This window comes from Perca flavescens, chromosome 1, assembly GCF_004354835.1.
Source record: "Perca flavescens isolate YP-PL-M2 chromosome 1, PFLA_1.0, whole genome shotgun sequence".
In the NCBI taxonomy this organism is placed as follows: domain Eukaryota; kingdom Metazoa; phylum Chordata; class Actinopteri; order Perciformes; family Percidae; genus Perca; species Perca flavescens.
Window position 1 is genome coordinate 41,074,150 of NC_041331.1, and position 19,267 is coordinate 41,093,416.

At 42.7% G+C, this 19,267-nt stretch overlaps 1 protein-coding gene across 1 annotated transcript in view; it reads right to left on the reverse strand.

Annotated features, from left to right (window-relative positions):
* Positions 1-19,267, reverse strand: part of LOC114556393 (SH3 and multiple ankyrin repeat domains protein 2) — a 280,188-nt gene that overhangs the window by 53,167 nt on the left and 207,754 nt on the right. Inside the window, exons 18-19 of the mRNA XM_028579367.1 lie at positions 11,801-11,883; positions 5,473-5,597 (exon numbers count right to left, since the gene is read on the reverse strand). Of these exons, the coding sequence (XP_028435168.1) occupies positions 5,473-5,597; positions 11,801-11,883 (208 nt within the window). The remainder of the gene's footprint in view (positions 1-5,472; positions 5,598-11,800; positions 11,884-19,267) is intronic.

Consider the following 19,267-nt stretch of genomic DNA (forward strand, 5'->3'; position numbering starts at 1 on the left):
CAGCAGCTTTCAGCAAAAAGGCAACTCAAAGAGCTTTACATGAAACATTAAAGAGCAATTAAAAAATACAACAGGCTAAAAAATGTACAGTGAGTAAGAAATGAATATTCAATATTATTCAATTTAACAGGTTGTAGGGATGGATTTGGAAGGAGAAAGGGAGGGGTTTTATTTTTATTTTTGTTTAATTTCTTTAGAGTGTAACATATTCTAATAAAATAACATAATGTTCTAACTACATAGGATAAATAGGTTTGGAATTATTTTTGTAACTGAAATAATTGTTTTGTAATTACAGAGGGAAAGTACAAAAAAAATGTACCGTTATAATTTTTGTATGAATTGGTTCAGATGCGAAAGGTACCCAACCCTAAGGGTAGTAGCCTAAACAATGCATGTTTAATTTTAAGGTGAATTCATTGTAATTGTAGACCAGAGTTGGTATATTTTTTAAATATTTTGTTTACTGTCATGACAGCAATGGTGCCTTCTATGTTGCATCTTCAAAAGTGACACTGAATTTGAAACAGCACATTGTAATTTCTGCATCTATTATCAAAGTATTTATTAGTAATGCAGTGGAAATTAGTAGAAATGTGAATATTTGTTTAGCATGTTGATTTACGGTCTGTGCCCCTAAAATTTCTGGTTGCGGCCCTAAAATTTTCAGTAGGGGGCCACTGTGCTCCTAGAGAAAAAAGTTAGTCTGGAGCCCTGGAACGATAGTGCTCCAAACAGTAAACGTAAATACAATTTTAAAAGTCTCTCGTCATTTGTCCACTTCTACAGTATCTGTCTTTGTTGACACCCGCCATGTCTGCAAAGAAAGCTGAGATACGTGCCTGAAATGACTTTCTTCTTCGTTTTATGGCCGGTTGCAACCATAAAATGATCCAAGACGTAATTCATTACTATTCATCATAAGGCTCATTTGTCTGTGCAGACATCACGTTGGTGTCTGGAGCGCTATCGTTCACAAACCACGGTCCGCCGCCGTTGTCGTCTGGCATTAAAGGTGCCGTAGGTAGGATTGTGAAGATCCAGGACTTAGCCAAAAAATGTGAACATCGACAACTTCTCAGTCCAAGCCCAAAACGGTCTCCTAAGCCCCTCCCCCCACAAGGGCGAATAAATGCGTGTGCATGAGCAGTGATTGACACGCAGTTAGACCCCCCACACACACACACACACACACACCCTGGCCCTGATTGGTGCGTCTGAACAGGGAGCGGTAGATTTTTGCAAATCTCACTCCAGGCTGTAGGTGGTCCATGTAGTTCTACTGGAACACAGGGTCAGTTTCAGTAAATATGACAGAAAGTTAGTTTTATAAGTCTTACCTACTGCACCTTTAACATGCATCAGCATCATCATAGCGATGTTTTGATAGCGTTGTTGTTTTCTTATTAAAGCTTGATCATTATGTCATTACACGCAAGTTTTTAATTGATTTAAATTTGTTGGATGGAAACACTTTCACCGGCTTTAGTCACATGAATGTTGTTTTAGCGAACTTCAGTTAATTCGATTGACTAGTGGATGGAAACATAGCTGGTGAGTGCCGGAAATTTGGTTTTCTTTGATCTTTGTTTCTGCCGTGCACCCAACACACACACACACACACACACACACACACACACAATCCAAGATTTGGAGATATGCGGGCTATTTTCCATTATATCTAAGGGATCTATGCATCTATTATAGGAGCAATAATCAACACCTTGATGTGGAGAGCAAACGGACACTGCTCCTGTTCTGCATCACGTATCTGGCTGTTTATTAGGTCATACAGTGGACAGCTCCTGGTGCTGAACATAATACAGTCTAATAACCTAAACGGGTGAATCAGCAGATGAAATGTGACACCACTTGATTGTTAATTAAACAAAAGCGTGCCTCTTTAATTCAAACACACATCTAATTCATCAGTGGTATTAACCAAACAGCTTTGCATCTCACACATACACACGCACACAGACACACGCACGCACACAAGCACAGACACACGCACACACGCACACACAGACACACGCACACAAATGACGAATATACTTTCAGACACAGCAGCCTGACGACGATATTGTAGTGTTGACTATTGGTGCTTTCACAAAATATTTACACAATGAGATTTATGGAGTAACCATCAGTAATGTGGATATAATGTCTAAGTGGGGAAAAGGCAAATAATAGAACAGCTAGAACAGTCTGGTAAGTTCAGAAAAGTACATCACTGTACAGTAATGCAGCCTTTAAAACCAGGAAAAGACAACACTTGTGTCATATTACGATATCCAAAATCTAATACGATATCTAGTCTCATATCGCGATATCGATATAATATCGATAAATTGCCCAGCTCTACTGTAAATACTCCTGTTCTCATCACCCACCCTTCTACTGCACATTTGGGACCAAAAATTAGCTTAATGGGAAACGAAATTAAACATATTTGACTGTGTCATACCTTTAAGTGTAGGTATACTACAGGGCTGCAATTAACAATTCTTTTCATTGTCAGTTCATCTGTCCATCATTTTTCTCCATAATGGATTAGTTGTTCGGTCTCTAAAATGTCAGAAAATGGTGAAAAATGTGGATCAGTGTTTCCCCAAAAAGCCCAAGATGACGTCCTCAAATGTCTTGTTTTGTCCCCAACTCAAAGATATTCAGTTTACTGTCCCAGAGGAGAGAAGACACTAGAATAATATTCATATTTAACAAGCTGACATCAGAAAAGTTTGACTCAAACCGATTCATTGATTTATTTAAAAGTTGGCAACTCTTCGATTAACCTTTGCAGCTCTAGTATAGACCTTTTCAATGGAATTCCATTGCTCGGCAACAGCCTGGACCCTTGTTAACTTCTTGTCCCACGATGTCATTCACATACACTGCAACAGGAAATGTACTTGGGGTTTTTTCCAATCATCCCACGACTACAGTCTGCACACTTCAAAATCCCTTCTTACATCCACCAGTCACTGTCCCAATCAGAAGTGGTAGCATTCAATTCATTCCTATTCATTCTGACAGTTAAGGTCTGCAAAAACAGTTTCAAACAAAGGGAGGTCTTGTTCAAATGTACGTTAGTATTGTGTTCTCTCACGGGGTCTTTACCAAGCACATAGAAACCTCCGAGAACATCGGCCGAGCACATACAACACAACACTTTGCACGCTTGGATTTAAACTCCAGAGCAGGGGGAAAGAGAGGGGGAAACGCCAGAGCAGTGGGAATGAGAGGGGTAAACACCAGAGCAGGGGGAATGAGAGGGGTAAACATCAGAGCAGAGGGGAATGAGAGGGGTAAACGCCAGAGAGGGGTAAACATCAGAGCAGGGGGAATGAGAGGGGTAAACGCCAGAGCAGGGGGAATGAGAGGGGGAAACGCCAGAGCAGGGGGAATGAGAGGGGTAAACGCCAGAGAGGGGTAAACATCAGAGCAGGGGGAATGTGAGGGGGGAAACGCCAGAGCAGGGGGAATGAGAGGGGGGAAACATCAGAGCAGGGGGAATGTGAGGGCGGAAACGCCAGAGCAGGGGGAATGTGAGGGGGAAACTCCGGAGCAGTGGGAATGAGAGCATGGGGAATGAGAGGGCTAAACACCAGAGCAGGGGGAATGAGAGGGGTAAACATCAGAGAGGGGGAATGAGAGAGGGAAACGCCAGATCAGGGGGAAAGCAAAGTGTTAACGTAGCAATAGATATTCGTTTTTAAACCAAAAACTAACAATATAAAAGTAGCAAGTTAGAGCTATGTGTGTGTTATGTGATAGCTGACTCCATGATCCAGAATAAGTTAGTGTAACATCAGAATCAGCTCAGGGATCCGAGATCACCAACCAGACACCAGAATCCAACCACAACGTCTGAAACCATAAACCAAGCCGACACTGGACCATGCTGGACCAGGTTCTGCAAACCTGTAACTGCATATAGTCGCTGACTAGCGAAAAACCTTGTATGTGCGAAAACCTTTTCAGGAAATGAAAAAAAAAGCTCATTTGAAAACATGACATTGAGCTAATTTGAAAAGAAGTCGGTGGAGTGCTAAACCCAAAATCCAATAGATTATTTTATAAAAAGTGAAGAGAAGGTAACACATCTCAAGTTCCAAAGTTAAGGAGAACAAAGAACTCTCATTTGATTTATTTAATTAGGCTCACATCACAATAAATGAACGCTGACGGGTTTCTGCGTTTCGCCAGCGTTCATTTATGGTGCTGTGAGCCTAATTAAATAAGTGAAATGAGAGTTCTTTGTCTTCCTTCACTTGGGAACTTAACACGTGCTACCTTCTCTTCACTCACTGCATTATATTGAGCTATTTTTCCTTCCAAAAAAGTCAGATCAAAAAATGCCTAAAGACGAAGCCGGGTTAGCTCAGTTGGTAGAGCAGGTACATGTATGTAGAGGTTTACACCTCAACGCACCAGCCGCAGGTTCAACTCCGACCTGCGGCCCTTTGCTGCATGTCATTCCCCTTTCATTTCTTCATCTGTCCTGTGAAAAATAATGGCCTTAAAATGCCCCCCAAAAATGTATCTTTAACAAAAAAGCCTAAAGACGAGGCAATTGCAATGTTTGAAAACCCCACAGTCAGACGCATAGGCGTAATTTACACGGGGGTTACAACCCCCCCAATAATCCAAACTGGCTAGTGCCACCCACCCCAAAAAGCTATTATAATTACCTTTACATACAGTACAGGCCAAATGTTTGGACACACCTTCTCATTCAATGCGTTTCCTTTTTATTTTCATGACTATTTACATTATAGATTCTGAAGGCATCAAAACTATGAATGAACACATATGGAATTATGTACTTAACAAAAAAGTGTGAAATAACTGAAAACATGTCTTATATTTTAGATTCTTCAAAGTAGCCACCCTTTGCTTTTTTATTAATAAGGGAGAAAAATCCACTTATTAACCCTGATAAAGCACACCTGTGAAGGTAAAACCATTTCAGGTGACTACCTCATGAAGCTCATTGAGAGAACACCAAGGGTTTGCAGAGTTATCAAAAAAAGCAAAGGGTGGCTACTTTGAGGAATCTAAAATATAAGACATGTTTTCAGTTATTTCACACATAATTCCATATGTGTTCATTCATAGTTTTGATGCCTTCAGTGAGAATCTACAATGTAAATAGTCATGAAAATAAAGAAACACATTGAATGAGAAGGTGTGTCCAAACTTTTGGCCTGTACTGTAGATAAAGACATTTGATGAAGACATTTGATGCAGAAAGGGCACAAATTGTTGCAGAAAAATTCACCAAAATGCAGAAAACTTATTGTTTGATGTTCAAAATTTAAATTTTGAGATCTCAAACCTCTCCCCCCCCCCCCCTTCCTTAAATCAGACATTTTAAATGCTGACATGTGGACGTGCGAGGTGTCTGCCCGACAGCGACGACATGCAGGTTCAACAGAAACAGACTGGGGGAAACGGAGCAGCTCTTACCTCGATGAGGAAGTCTCCGGTTCGGAGCCCCGCCTGCCATGCCACCCCTCCCTCGTCCACAGACTCCAGGTACTGCAGGGCGGGGAAGGCCGGCGTGGGGGTGAACTCCTCGATAGGCGTGTCCGCTGCACAGCGAGGGAGGACAGAGGCGGAAAAAAGCGTTACAGAGAAGGCAAAAAAAGACCTACTGTACAAGACACTAGGGGTGGGAACCACAGAGGCCCCACGATGCCATATTATCACCAAACTTATCTAGGGCTGCCACCTCTTAGTCAATTAGTCGACTAATCGCTCGTTTTGGTCTTAGTCGACTAAGATTTCATTAGTTGATAAGTCATTTTTTATGCTTATTCATGCTTAATTACTCATTTCCAAGAAACTTATGAGCACATTTATGGTAAACACAAGATTAAAGGGGTGCTTTTGCAGGATTTATTGTGGAGAAACTCAGTTTTACAGATGGTTAATTAACTACATTTATATTGTGCTTTTCTAGTCTTAACCACCTCTCAAAGCTCACAGCTCTGTCAATTAAATCAACTAATCGATTAGTCGACAAAATCGTATAAGTGTTAGTCGACTAAGAATTTCTTTAGTCGAGGACAGCCCTACTTATGTCAAGATCAGGGCTTATATTTTTCAATGAAAATGAGAATAATGATACAAAAATTATCATTCCCTCCAATATCGCTAATCATATTGCAATCGCAATATCAGTCAGAATAATCGCAATTAGATATTTTCCTCATATCGTGCAGCCCAGTTCTTTCATTTCAAAATCCAGGATTGATTTCTGTCTCTATCATATGAATGGGTTTGGATTAAAAACTCCTTTGTTCCATATGCAATAACTCGGCTCAATTTGCACACGTAATGTAGACTTTTTTTTTAAGAGATTGCTCTTGTGGTGTAAAATTCTTTTAATATAAATTAGGTACAGGAAACATTTTTGTACTTCATATCTTTGTATTGTTGTCTTGTTTATTAATGTTGTTTGAATGTGTTTTTTTTTTTTTATCTTGCACTCCTGACTGCAGATCACAATTCCCATTTGGGATAATAAAGTGACTGAACTGAACCGAACAAGAAGAGCGGTTCCCAAAACTCTTCTGCAAAGCGCACCTTTAATGGGTAAACATATTTTCAATGTTATTGTTGTTGAATTGAATCGGAAATCAAATCGGGACCCTGTGAACCGGAATCCAATTGAATCAGGAAATCAGTGGCAGTACCCAGCCCTATTCCCCATATTATTGCAATTTTAAACATATTGCGAGATCCGGCGATATATTGCAATTAAATACCCTTCGATCCAACTTCAAAGGATGTCCCCAAAGGAAAACTTTCTCAGCATCTGTTTCATCTAAAAATACATATTTCTGTTTGTTCATCTCATTTCAATTTTGTATTATTCTAGGACCAAAAAGTTAAATTCTCACGTGAAGTTTATGTAACAAAAGATCGATATTTGGCATCTGTGTATCGATACAGTATTGCCACAGAAAATATCGCAATCTTTGCCCCCACCCCTACAAGACACAACAAGTGTGGGATTTGACGATGAAGCAATGTCAGGACAGCTTTACGGGAACACATTCTGACTACAGGTGTATATGCAGTAGCCTGACGTGGTCAGAATCTGAGTCTGATACTGCTCCACTGGGCTTTGATTATGGGGCGTGTTTCAACCCAACCAGGAAAGAAAGACCTACAACCAATCAGATTAACTGGATAGACCTACAACCAATCAGAGCAACAGGGTATGTGACGTTGCCGAATCCCGTAGGAAGGACGGCGAAAACATCTTTCTGATCGACAAATGCCTTGATCACAGTTCTCTGTTCCTCTTTTAAAATGAATGCGCTGTTGATATCTTCTATAACAGACACGATGGCGGAATCTACACATCTCAATTCTCCAGCGGCAGCCATCTTTGTTGGAAAGGAATTCAACCCAAGCACTCTTTGGTGACGTGGTTGATTACGTTACTGTTGATCATCGTATAAAGCGTACAATTTGATTGGTCCAAACAGCTCTGGTTGGATTATAGTTGCTCCACAACGGATCAAGTCCAGACCCAACTTCCCTGTTGTGGGCGGGACTACGTTCGGCTGGCATCCAGGCTATATAGGCAGTGTTTTGTCTCAATACATACATTTTAAATGTATAAAAGGATGATTTGTCTAAAGAAAGAATAAGTGAACGAGACTACGAGTTTGCCAAAAGCATTTGAATGCCAACTCTACATACATTTTAGTTGGTGCTTTAACAGTGTTGAGGTTCGATATTAGCCCTGTTGTCTAAACAGATTAGATGAAAGGTGACGAGAGTAATAGAGCCAAAAAAGATATATGATTATTCATGCTGGAAGGCACGATGGAAAACAGTGTTATTGATCTTAAGAACACTTCAAACCACCACGCATAAACACAACATGATGGTATGCACATGCACACCAAACTTTATTTGTATTACTGATCTCATATAATGTTGCAGTTGCCTTTTAACATGGGCTTTTAACATTAAGCAGGGCTGCACGGCATGAGGAAAATATTCAATAACGTCGTTGAATATCATGCCAACGATATTACTTGCGATAGATAAAAAGACATTAAAGTAAATGAATGAAATTTAAGACCTTTATCACAACATCAACGGAGCCCTAAATTCAGTTTTTTCAAGCCAATCACTAAACTTGCACTTCCTCAAAGCTGACGAATAAAATGTGTTTAATGTCTGTAGTACAAGCCGAAAGAGACTCGCACCAATAACATGAAAGCTGATTGATTGGCTGCGATATAAGTTGCATGTTGGTCTCATTTGTAGTCGAAACTAGGGCTGCACAATTAATCGCAATTTTATCGAAATCGCAATATGGACTAGTGCAATATCCAAATCGCAGGGGGGAGGGATGCAATATTTGTTAAAGGCAAAATATGTGTCAAAAAGATCTTTGTTTGGTACAGATTCTTGCAAAAACACACCACATAACTATAGTACATTTTTATTTGTTTCAATGAAAATTAGAATGATGATCCAAAAAACTGATCTTTCCCTCCAATATCGTGAATCATATCGCAATTGCAACATCAGTCAAAATAATCGCAATTTGACATTTTCCTCATATCGTGCAGCCCTAGTTGAAACACAGCAAAATTATATTTGGACTCGCGACACCACGGAAAAAATAAAAAAAGAGCATTAGAGGTAACGCTGCATGGCAGCCTGTTCTCATGAACCATTCGTTCAAAAAGCTACAAAACGTTAAGCACTGTCATTCGTAAGCATTCCACTAAAGCCTTTCACCCAGGAAATGCGTGTTCTTTAGAGTGTTTTCGTCGCAGCAAAACACTCATGTTTTGTGGACTAAATTTAACCGTCGAAACGACCGGCAGCTCGCGGTGCTTTGTACCCGGCTCAAAATCACCTATTTTCGGGTAACTGAACCACCAACTACCGCTGAGACAACGGAGGTCTGTAGCCGGAATCACCAAGCTCAAGTCACTTTTTCCCAACGGTTTTGTCTGCACCTTTTGACGTTTTTGTGTGTGTTTCCCCCCCTCCCCCACATTTTTGAAGCTTTTCCTGACATTTTTTTGTCACTTTTTTCAACGTTCTTTTATGTTTTTTTTTCTCCAAATGCTATGAAATTGAATAAAACTTGTGAAGAGCGTTTTAGGGAGCCATCCACGTTATTTCTTTTGAAAACTTGGTTGAAAGAAATCCAAATTTCTGATATAGAAACGTTTTGAATATGGGTCAAATTTGGCCGCTCCGTGTCATGGAGCTCCTAGCCAACCGGTGTCACGTGACCAGCCGACGGTCTCCTAATTTCATACGATATCATACAGACCCGTTGATTAGAATGCGTTGTGCATGGACGTAAAAAATTAAGACCGGTTTAAAATTATTTAAGACCTAGAACCATCACTTCAGCAAATTTAAGACTTTTTACGGCCTAACATTTTGAGTTTGAAATTTTTTTAAAGCGTAACTCTCGCCAAAATGCAACCTAGGGTCTTTTTGTGAACGTACCCAAGTCAAACTTTCGTTTAAAAGCATATTTAGGACGGAAACGCCACTTTTAAGATTGACCGTATTTTGTTTGTGTACCCAGAGTTTACTAAAAAGAAAGCTTTTGAACAACTCACCGTAGCTGTTGTTTTTTCCGGCCGCTACCACCTCGGCAGTCAAAACGAGTCGATATCCGAGTGCGAATGAATTGACTCCATATGAGGAAATGTCATTCTTATACGAGGCTCCTTTTTCAACTACAAGGTCAATATTGTTTTTCACTAACGACAAAACAACGACTTACCCGTGCATTTACATGAAACTAAGCTTCAGGAGCTTTCCGTCGTTACTCTCCTCCCTGTTACGCTGCATTCGGAGATCGACTGTTTTTGACTGATAAAATGGCTGCGGCCCGGAAACAACAAGAGCTACGGTGAGTTGTTCAAAACCTTTCTTTTTAGTAAACTCTGAGTACACAAACAACTGTTGTCAATGCTTGCGTTAAGATGCAGAGCCCCTGGTGATACTTGGAGAAAAGTTTAATGTTATGTTGAGCCTTCTTAGTGTTTTAAACATAGTGATTTTGAGGCTAGCATAAAAGTGCCCCTAGCACTCCCATTTAACCGTGAAACCAAAATACGGACAATATTAAAAGTGGCTCTTCGTCCTAAATATGCTTTTAAACTAAAGTTTGACTCGGGTACGTTCACAAAAAGACCCTGGGTTGCATTTTGGCAAGAGTTACGCTTTAAGGCCCCGCAGAAACCCTGGCGAGGTGCTTATTGCGCCCCTTGATATCGCGACGACGATAAAAACTAAACCACACATTGTGCCGCCCTAGTCTTGAGTTTTCAACAACAGTTAACCATCCAGGCTGTACTGAACAATCGCTCCTTTTCTCCCCCCACACATGGTTCCAACCCAGCCTCCCTCTCTCGCTCTTGGGAAGGTTAGAAAATATTGCGGCTGGGAGAAACCAGTGGTGACAAGTGACACTTCCTATAACTCACCCTCCTACTGGAGGACAGTCCGCGAGCAAGTAGGAGGCTTTTCGTGGGGGTATTTACATCATGATGACTACGTTTCTTTAGGTGTCTGCCTGCGTGTGTTTCACAGAGATGTAGACGGAGAAAGGGGAAAGGGGGAGAGAGAGACAGAGAGAGAGAGATGGAAGGACGGAGAGGGGAAAAAAAACTGCGGAAAAACGCAGAGAGCAAAAAGAGGATGTAAGCTCATGTGACAGCCCGAGCATCAGTGCATGTTTGCGCGTTCACCCCCCGTGCGGGATAAGCTCGGCTGGGTCAGTCCCCCGGGGTGATAGCAGAGTGTGTCAGAATGACTAGAACATTCCTCTTGTTTTTCAAGGCAAATCCCTTTTACCTCCCTCTCTCTCTCTCTGTCTCTCTCCGTCTCCACCACCCCTTCTTTCTCTCTCTCTGCATGTCTTAAAAAACGGAAGATAAAAATACTAAATTTACTTCTCGACAGCAGCCATAGCGTAGACCAATCCGACAGCACTGCACGGTTGTGGGAACGCAACGTGGCTTACGACATGGCAAGACTCAGACACAGAAACCGACGCAGCAGCTCCAACTGGCTATTTTTAGAGCCAATCTCACGGCCTGGTGAAATATATCAAAGTGCCTGGATATCACAACAACTCAGGATGATGGTGGGCGTTACAAGGCAGGTATACACGCCAAACGTAATCCAAAAGAGAAGGACTTCTTCTGGATTAACTGGTGATGCCATATTACACATGTTTATGTCAGCCCTGAAAGGCGGGCAAAAAACGATGAATATAAAAATGTGGGCAAGTTTGGGTGGGTTTACAGCCAGCTGCCTCCTCGACAACAACACATGCCATCACAACTATCTGACACTCTGTGTGTGTGTGTGTGTGTGTGTGTGTGTGTGTGTGTGTGTGTGTGTGTGTTGACTTAGAGTTTGTGCACAGGGCTCCAGGGAAGGTCACAATAAAGTTACTTTCAAATGTATTTTTTATAACTTATTAGCATGCTTTTCCATGCTTTTGTTGGAAGGGTGGGAGTGTGTGTGTGTGTGTGTAGGGGAGGGGGGGGGAAGAATCACTTCATGTACGTATTCTCTCACACATAGGCTAATAAACCTCCAAGTCTGATTCCAAAATGAGCCAAACTGCACACAAAAAAAATTGCACTAGAGCACATTTTGCAAGTATGTGAACATGGGAATCGTGGCTGGTTGCGTTACAAAAGTTTAATGTTGATTTTGGGAGACCGACAGAAAGAAACACATACTAAAAAGCACACAAAAGTCAGTAAATTATTCCTACCTTTTGCCCCTCGCAGGACGAAGCCAAATCCCTCATTCTCCTTTTTCTGGAGCACCACCGTCTTCTCATCCACCACGCAGTCACTGTTGAGGAGATGCCGAGCAGAGCGACCGTTAGCACAGCCCATCATCCGCAGCATGGCCACGGACGCCCTGCCCGAGTGGAGGTTCATGCTGCTGGAGGAGAGAGCTAGTCCGGCCAGGGCAGGGCAGGGCAACCCCGACCCCACCCCACCACAACCTCCTCCTCCGCCTCCTCCTCCTCCTCCTCTGGCCGGCCTCTATCTCTATCAAACGGTATGACAGCGGCCCCGACAGCCCGGCGACAGCATCTCCAAACGAGAGACGACCCAAAAAAAGAAAAAAAGAAAAAGGAAAAACGACGAAAGAGAAGCGCCTCCCTCCCCCTGTCCCTGCAACTCCCTTCCCGGCCGCCGACGCAGCTGCAGCCGCGGTTACCCCCGCGGAGGCTCCGGGCCGCGGTGTGGGAGTGCTGCGCCGTCGAGGAGAAGCGACATCAGGCTGATGGCGATAGCCGCTAATGGCTCATGATGAGGCGGGATAGGAAGGGTAAAGCTCGCCGCCGGGGTGGTGGGGTGGAGGGTGGAGGGAGAGAGAGCGCGAGAGAGAGAGAGAGAGAGAGAAGAGAGAGAGAGAGAGAGAGAGAGAGAGAGAGGGAGGGAGGGAGCAGCAGAGTCTCGGTGTGAATGGAGGTCTAGGTGTGCTGTGTGTGTGCACTGCAACGTGCAATCACAGCTACAGAACCGACTGGCTGGCAGGGAGGGTGTGTGTGTGTGTGTGTGTGTGTGTGTGATTGTGTTCTTGTTTAATTATATTCGTGGGGTCCAAAAACCGGGAGTCCAGTATAGCCTACTTGTGGGGTCCCGACAGCTTTGTGGGGCCAAAATCCTGGACCCCCCACAAGTCAGTGTGTGTGTGTGTGTGTGTGTGTGTATAAGAATGGGGAAAGTGGATGTGTGACCATGCTGTTGAAAAGGGTGATGGCGGGGTGTCACCGTGTCATTTGTCAAATTTACAGACTGATTAGTAAACTGATTGATTGATTGTCCCGCTGACTTTTTAGTGTGTGTCCTCTGCCACTTAAATGCACCAACATGTCTGCTAACTACAAATAGATAGCCCACTTGCATGTCTGAATTTGCGTTGTGGTCTACAGGGGCGAACATTTTGGTAATCAAATAACCAAAAACCAGCTGACGCACAATGAATGTGGGGGCCTTCGGGTGGACCCGGGGCAGTTGTCAGCTTTGCCTGCCTAAACAAATGTTTCGAGGTAGCGAATAACCTAAGTGATTGATACTCTGCCGAAATCCTCCATGTTTCTTTCCCATTACACATCAGACGTGTCAGCTGTGCAGTCAGCCTGCAACTGCAGCTAGAAATGCACATGACATATATGTCCCACTTCCTCCTTTTAATAAGGGGAGACACTACAGGCAAAAACATAATTTTTCAAATTTAGAGGTTTTGGACTATTTTGCTTCCATAACATGTCTCCTTTTTAGACTAGTGGGAGAAAAAAAAATCCAACGTACACATTTAGGTGTTTAAATTTGCCTGATTTTATTTTCACCGGAAGATCACAGACAGTGAAAGTTAATTGCATTTTATCTGAGTCGCTTTGCTCCTCTACTGGTCAAAGAATTAAAAATAAAAGAGCATTATAGGTAGCGTTACATGCACTTATAGGAAAATTAAGACCTGTTTAAAAAATGTTAAGACCTAGAACACAATACTTCAGTTAATTTAAAGTGCTAATATATTATGGTCACTTTCAAGTTCATACTTGTATTTAGAGGTTATATCAGAATAGGTTTACATGTTTACATTTTCAAATATTTTTGTTGTACTGCACATTGCTGCAGCTCCTCTTTTCACCCTGTGTGTTGAGCTCTCTGTTTTAGCTACAGAGTGAGACATCACACTTCTGTTCCTTCTTTGTTGGGAGTTGCACATGCGCAGTAAGGACTACTAGCCAGTCAGAAGCAGAGTATGAGGGCGTGCCCTGACAGTAGCTAGCTAAGGACTACTAGCCAGTCAGAAGCAGAGTATGAGGGTGTGTCCTGACAGTACCTAGGTAAGGACTACTAGCCATTCAGAAGCAGAGTATGAGGGCGTGCCCTGACAGTACCTAGGTAAGGACTACTAGCCAGTCAGAAGCAGAGTATGAGGGCGTGCCCTGACAGTAGCTAGCTAAGGACTACTAGCCAGTCAGAAGCAGAGTATGAGGGTGTGTCCTGACAGTACCTAGGTAAGGACTACTAGCCATTCAGAAGCAGAGTATGAGGGCGTGCCCTGACAGTACCTAGGTAAGGACTACTAGCCAGTCAGAAGCAGAGTATGAGGGCGTGCCCTGACAGTACCTAGGTAAGGACTACTAGCCAGTCAGAAGCAGAAATAACAAAAATTATATATAACACAGTAAAGGTAAGGGAAAAAGCCAAAAGGCATAATATGAGCTCTTTAAGACTTTTTAAGTTTTAGAATTTTTAAGATATGATTATTGGTTTTAGAAAGCATGCTCCCACCCATGACCCAACAAGAATCAATGGCCAGCCTGTGGAGTGTAAATTGAGTCACTGACTAAAATTAAACTTTAGTGAGAATTGCGAGGCAGTCTGCAAAAAGGGTCACCAGCGTTTGTCTTGCCTTAGAAAATTGTCCCATTTCTACATTGATGTAACCATGCTGACCCTTTTCTATTGAGCCTTTATTGAATCTGTGTTGTCTTTTTCCCTTGTGTCTTGGTTCGGGAGCCTGTCCCTGCAGGATAAAAACTCCCTCAACCGAATCATAAAGTGGGCTAGTAGTAGGCAGATTGGTGAGTCTCAACTCAACATGTCAGTGGTTTACTCCACACAGCTTAAGCGCAAGACCAACGCAATTTCTTTGGATTGTTCCCATCCTTTACATGGTGAGTTCCAACTTCTCCACTCTGGCCGCCATAAAATTGTAACAAGGGATGCACCTCATCGATCACCTCATTTATTCGAGCTCTTCAGGCTCCTGGCTAAAAGTATTTTACCCCATAAACCTGTAGTGTCTTCAAAATGTCACAATTTCACAATCCATATCTTTAAAGGTTTTGTTCTTAGACTCTGATCCAGAAATCTCCACTTCAGCAGCACTTACACACACCACTTTCATTCCTATCTGTATTCTGAAGCTTTTTACACAGGGCTTTGTTCACATAACATTAACGGACTGATACAACGTTGTATTTCTAAAAACATGGAGAAAATGAATTTCTCTATGGCTATCGGCACTATTTTCTGATTTATGGAGCGATAAAAAGAGATATCCAAAATCCCCTTCTGTAAAAACCTTTGACTAATATGACGACAAAACGAAACAAGAATTTGGAACCTGACTTGATCCAATGTTCACATTTCTGTTGTTTGCAATAGAGGATGGATACCAGGGTTTCAGGCAGATATTTAGAAATGATGTTCGGGTTTGGGTCAGGCTCGTTTGCCGGACGCCACAATCTTCTGAACATAGTCCTATACTGAGAAATACAGAGAGAGCTGTGTGGAGCTGATACCGGATTATCCAACCGAATACTCCAGGGTTCACTTAAAACAGACCAAGTGAACCAGACCAGGTAGGTGTGAAAACAACCTAAGTGGGCACCAGCCCTGGGTTAACGGGCTCCAGGGGCTCCAGGACCCCCCACCCGGCTCGCTCCTAAGCCCCAGTAACAGGCTCCAAGCCTGGGTGTTGAGCTCACGCTGTTGTTGCTGCTGCAGTTGTGTATATGAGGAATCCTCCATATGGTGAAGCTCTACTACGAGAGAAAGATTCCTCCAAAATGAAAGGGAACCTCTTATAGTTTGACTCAGCAGTAAGATGTCTAATCTGACATCTTCGCCTTGGCTCAGAATATGTTAACCAGGGCCATTTTTTTTTCACCCGCACGCTCCATCTCTCATTTCCTGCAGTAATCATGGCCGGGCCATCGTGTGGTGAGACTGATCAGACTCGTGAAGCAGAGCTGAGAAGAGGAGAGGTGCGACTTAAAGGCAGAGTTTGCTCCTCCAGCCTGAGGTGTTGGCTGTAAGGGTGCATCATTCAGTTTATATTAGGTGCAAGGATTACACTGAATAGACACGTGGGATGAGAGAGAGAGAAAAAGACAGAGAGAGGCGAGAATAAAGGAGAGAGAGAGAGGTGCGACAGCCATCCTAGCAACCGTTCCCTTAGCAACGCAATCTGTCTAGAGAGGAAGAAGGCCCGCACTGCTGATACACTGAAGGTTATCTCCCAGCATTCCCTTACAAACACAATCACACATATACGCACACACACCCTCTGGCCCATAGTGGGCAGCCCCTGGTAATCACACTTTGATCTCCCAAATCTGACATGGTGGCAGCTTCAATAGGTCAGCGCGCCGCAGCGTGCACAAATGAGCCACCTTCGACAGTTTATCGAAGGTGTCATCTTGTTCAACAAGTGATGAGAGGGGAGGGGGGACAACAGGCTGAGGCTGCTTTGTCAAAACAAAGCAGAGCGTGCGCGATGTGGGATGTGCTGTTCGACAGGCTGTATGGGATGAAGTGCAAGCTCACCCCAGGGAGCACGCTGCCTCAATCTGGGCTCCACCGTGGGAGGCCGCAATGTATTTATAGACTCGAGGAGAGGTTTCTGTATGCAGTGCAATGCAATGTAATGGTCAATTGTTTGTCAGACATTCCAAGCCGCGCTCAAACCCCAACTCCTCAAAAACTGGCACTTGGTCAGTGGCCCTCAACATCAGATACCGACGCACAGGGCACCCTTTGGTGTCTGTATGCGACGCATCGGGCAGAGCAGCAGCTCAATAGCAGAGCCGTAAGATAACATAGTATAAAGAGCGATAATGGTATGGAGTAGTAGGCCTATTGTCGTAGATGGGTCAAACAACACAGGACTGTGTCCCGTGCTTGTCACGCGTGTCACTTAATCCAGTGGTTTCCAACCTTTTTCCTCGAGGTACGCACAGCCCTGTCAGATGAACTTGCGTACCCCTCAATCAATTACCAATGTATGTTCCAAATGTAACACTATTCATTATCTAAAAGTGGATATTGTTAATGATTTTATAAATTGGGGATTCATTTAAGGTTGGTTTGATCAGCAATCGTTCTACTTCTAAGTTTCTAGGCTACTACTTGGAGTGAAGATGAATGTTTCAACCTATTACTTAGCTAACTATTTCAACAGTTGGCTAACTATTTCAACATTTGGCTAACTATTTCAACATTTGGCTAACTATTTCAACAGTTGGCTAACTAGTTCAACAGTTGGCTTACTATTTCAACAGTTGGCTAACTAGTTCAACAGTTGGCTAACTATTTCAACAGTTGGCTTAGTATTTCAACAGTTGGCTTACTATTTCAACAGTTGGCTAACTAGTTCAACAGTTTGCTAACTAGTTCAACTGTTGGCTAACTAGTTCAACAGTTTGCTAACTAGTTCAACTGTTGGCTAACTATTTTAACTTTTAATTAACCATTTCAATGTTTAGCTATTTAAACCGTCTCTTCATTACCTTTAGCTAATAATGTGAACTGTTTAGTCATCACTTTTAGCTAGTTATTTTTGCCATTTATTCATTACTTTAAGCTAATCTTCTGTGCTGGCTTGCTAACATTGCATAACTGCAACATGTAGCGTTCCGGTGTTGACAGTTGACTTAATGTTGATATGTGGATAGAGTCATCCAATCAAATCACAATTTCTATTTTTTTAATTAGTGGAGCTACTCTACAATCTTTCCACGTACCCCCTGGCAACTGCAAAAGAACCACCTGGGGTACAAGTACCGCTGTTTTGGAAACACTGACTTAAATGTAAATTTTTTAACCCCAGCCACGATCTTTTCCTAACCCTAACTAAGTGTTTTTACCCTGCCTGTTGAAAAATGATGCCACGGGGTCCTGACCAGGCGTCAGTATTTGACGAGTTGGAAGTGAGAATGTGTTGGACATTCATCTCCTGCTGTCCAAAGTGAAACTTTTTATTAGCGTTTGGAGGTCTGGCTCAAGGGCACAGTGGTTAGACAATCACCAAACTCTTATGCCGCATGACTGATGGCTGGTGGAGTAAATGATGCACGATAAATCAGTCATGGGCTTCTAACCTCTCAATGGTATGCTTTGAATGCGACAGAGTACTCTCAGTCACCGGCTCCTTCCTCCGCATGCTTTCATTTGTACCGTGTGATTCTACAAAGAGTCCTCGGGCACCAGCATCATCAGCATTTTATCTTAGACAGCAGAGAGCTGATGCATCATGTACGAAAATCCACATCTGGCTTTCTTCCCTCTCCATCTCAGTCCGCTGCAGCCTCAGTCAGCAAGGAGGGATTGTCTGTCCACAAGTCAGATTTGAAGAGTAATGGAAAGAGCTCCTGAACACCATCTCAGTGCAACAACTTTGAATTGTCAAGTCAAAGTTTTAGTCTTACATCATCAGGTCATGCAGCGTTGAAGAGTCAGCAACAAACACATTGTAACATTTTACAGCAACATATTGCTGCCACTATGAAAACAAACTGCTCTATTTCTTTTGTATTAAAGGGTAACCAGTCCAGTATTAGGCAAGACTGCTGCAGTCTGCAGCGGCTAAACAGGTTGCAATGTAACATTAATGGGCAAATGCGCACCTTCAATTTACGTCCACAATGTTTTTGCCACTGGCTCAGATTATTATTCTAAGAGTCTAACAACATTATGGAAAGGATCCCTACACAGATGGACCTTTTCGTTAAAGAGTAAGATCCCTGAAATCACTATCGCCAAACCAACCAGTGTTTACATTGTACAGTGAAGCTATGAATACACAATGTATTGTACTGTAACAGCAAGTTGTGTAGCGAGAATGGTACATGGATCTGACAACTGTAAAAGTCAAGTCGTGTGAACTTAGCTTTAGGGAGCAAAAAATGTAAATGGTCAAAATCCAGGTTAAAGAACCTTCATTTCCAGCTGAGATTTCCCATGGATCTTTAAATTCACATGGGTCTTTAGTCTAATACACTGCAATTCACATTTGGCCAACCAGCCTCCATCACTGCACTTGGGGAGGGATGGATGGTAGGGTTCACCTTGACCCATATTGGACCCTTACTGGGAGAAAAACAAGCTTCCAGCATGTTCAGAGTCCTGCCGGAAGAAATCCAGGGGAGTAATGAAATGTCACACTGTCCTTCGTAGTCTTATTACCACACATACCGGTATTTTCATGTAATATATTATTACATGGGCCTGACATTTTCTCTTGCAGTATACAGAGAGCAGAGTAGTAATTTAATAGTGTCCCCTACAGTTGTTACTGTAAATCTCCCCACCCCGCCCCCCCAGTTTGGTATATTTATACGGAAGAGTATTAGGACCACATGTGAAAAATGTATTTGAGTTCAGAGTTTAAAGTCAGGGTTAAAGCAGCTCCTTAGATGCAAAAC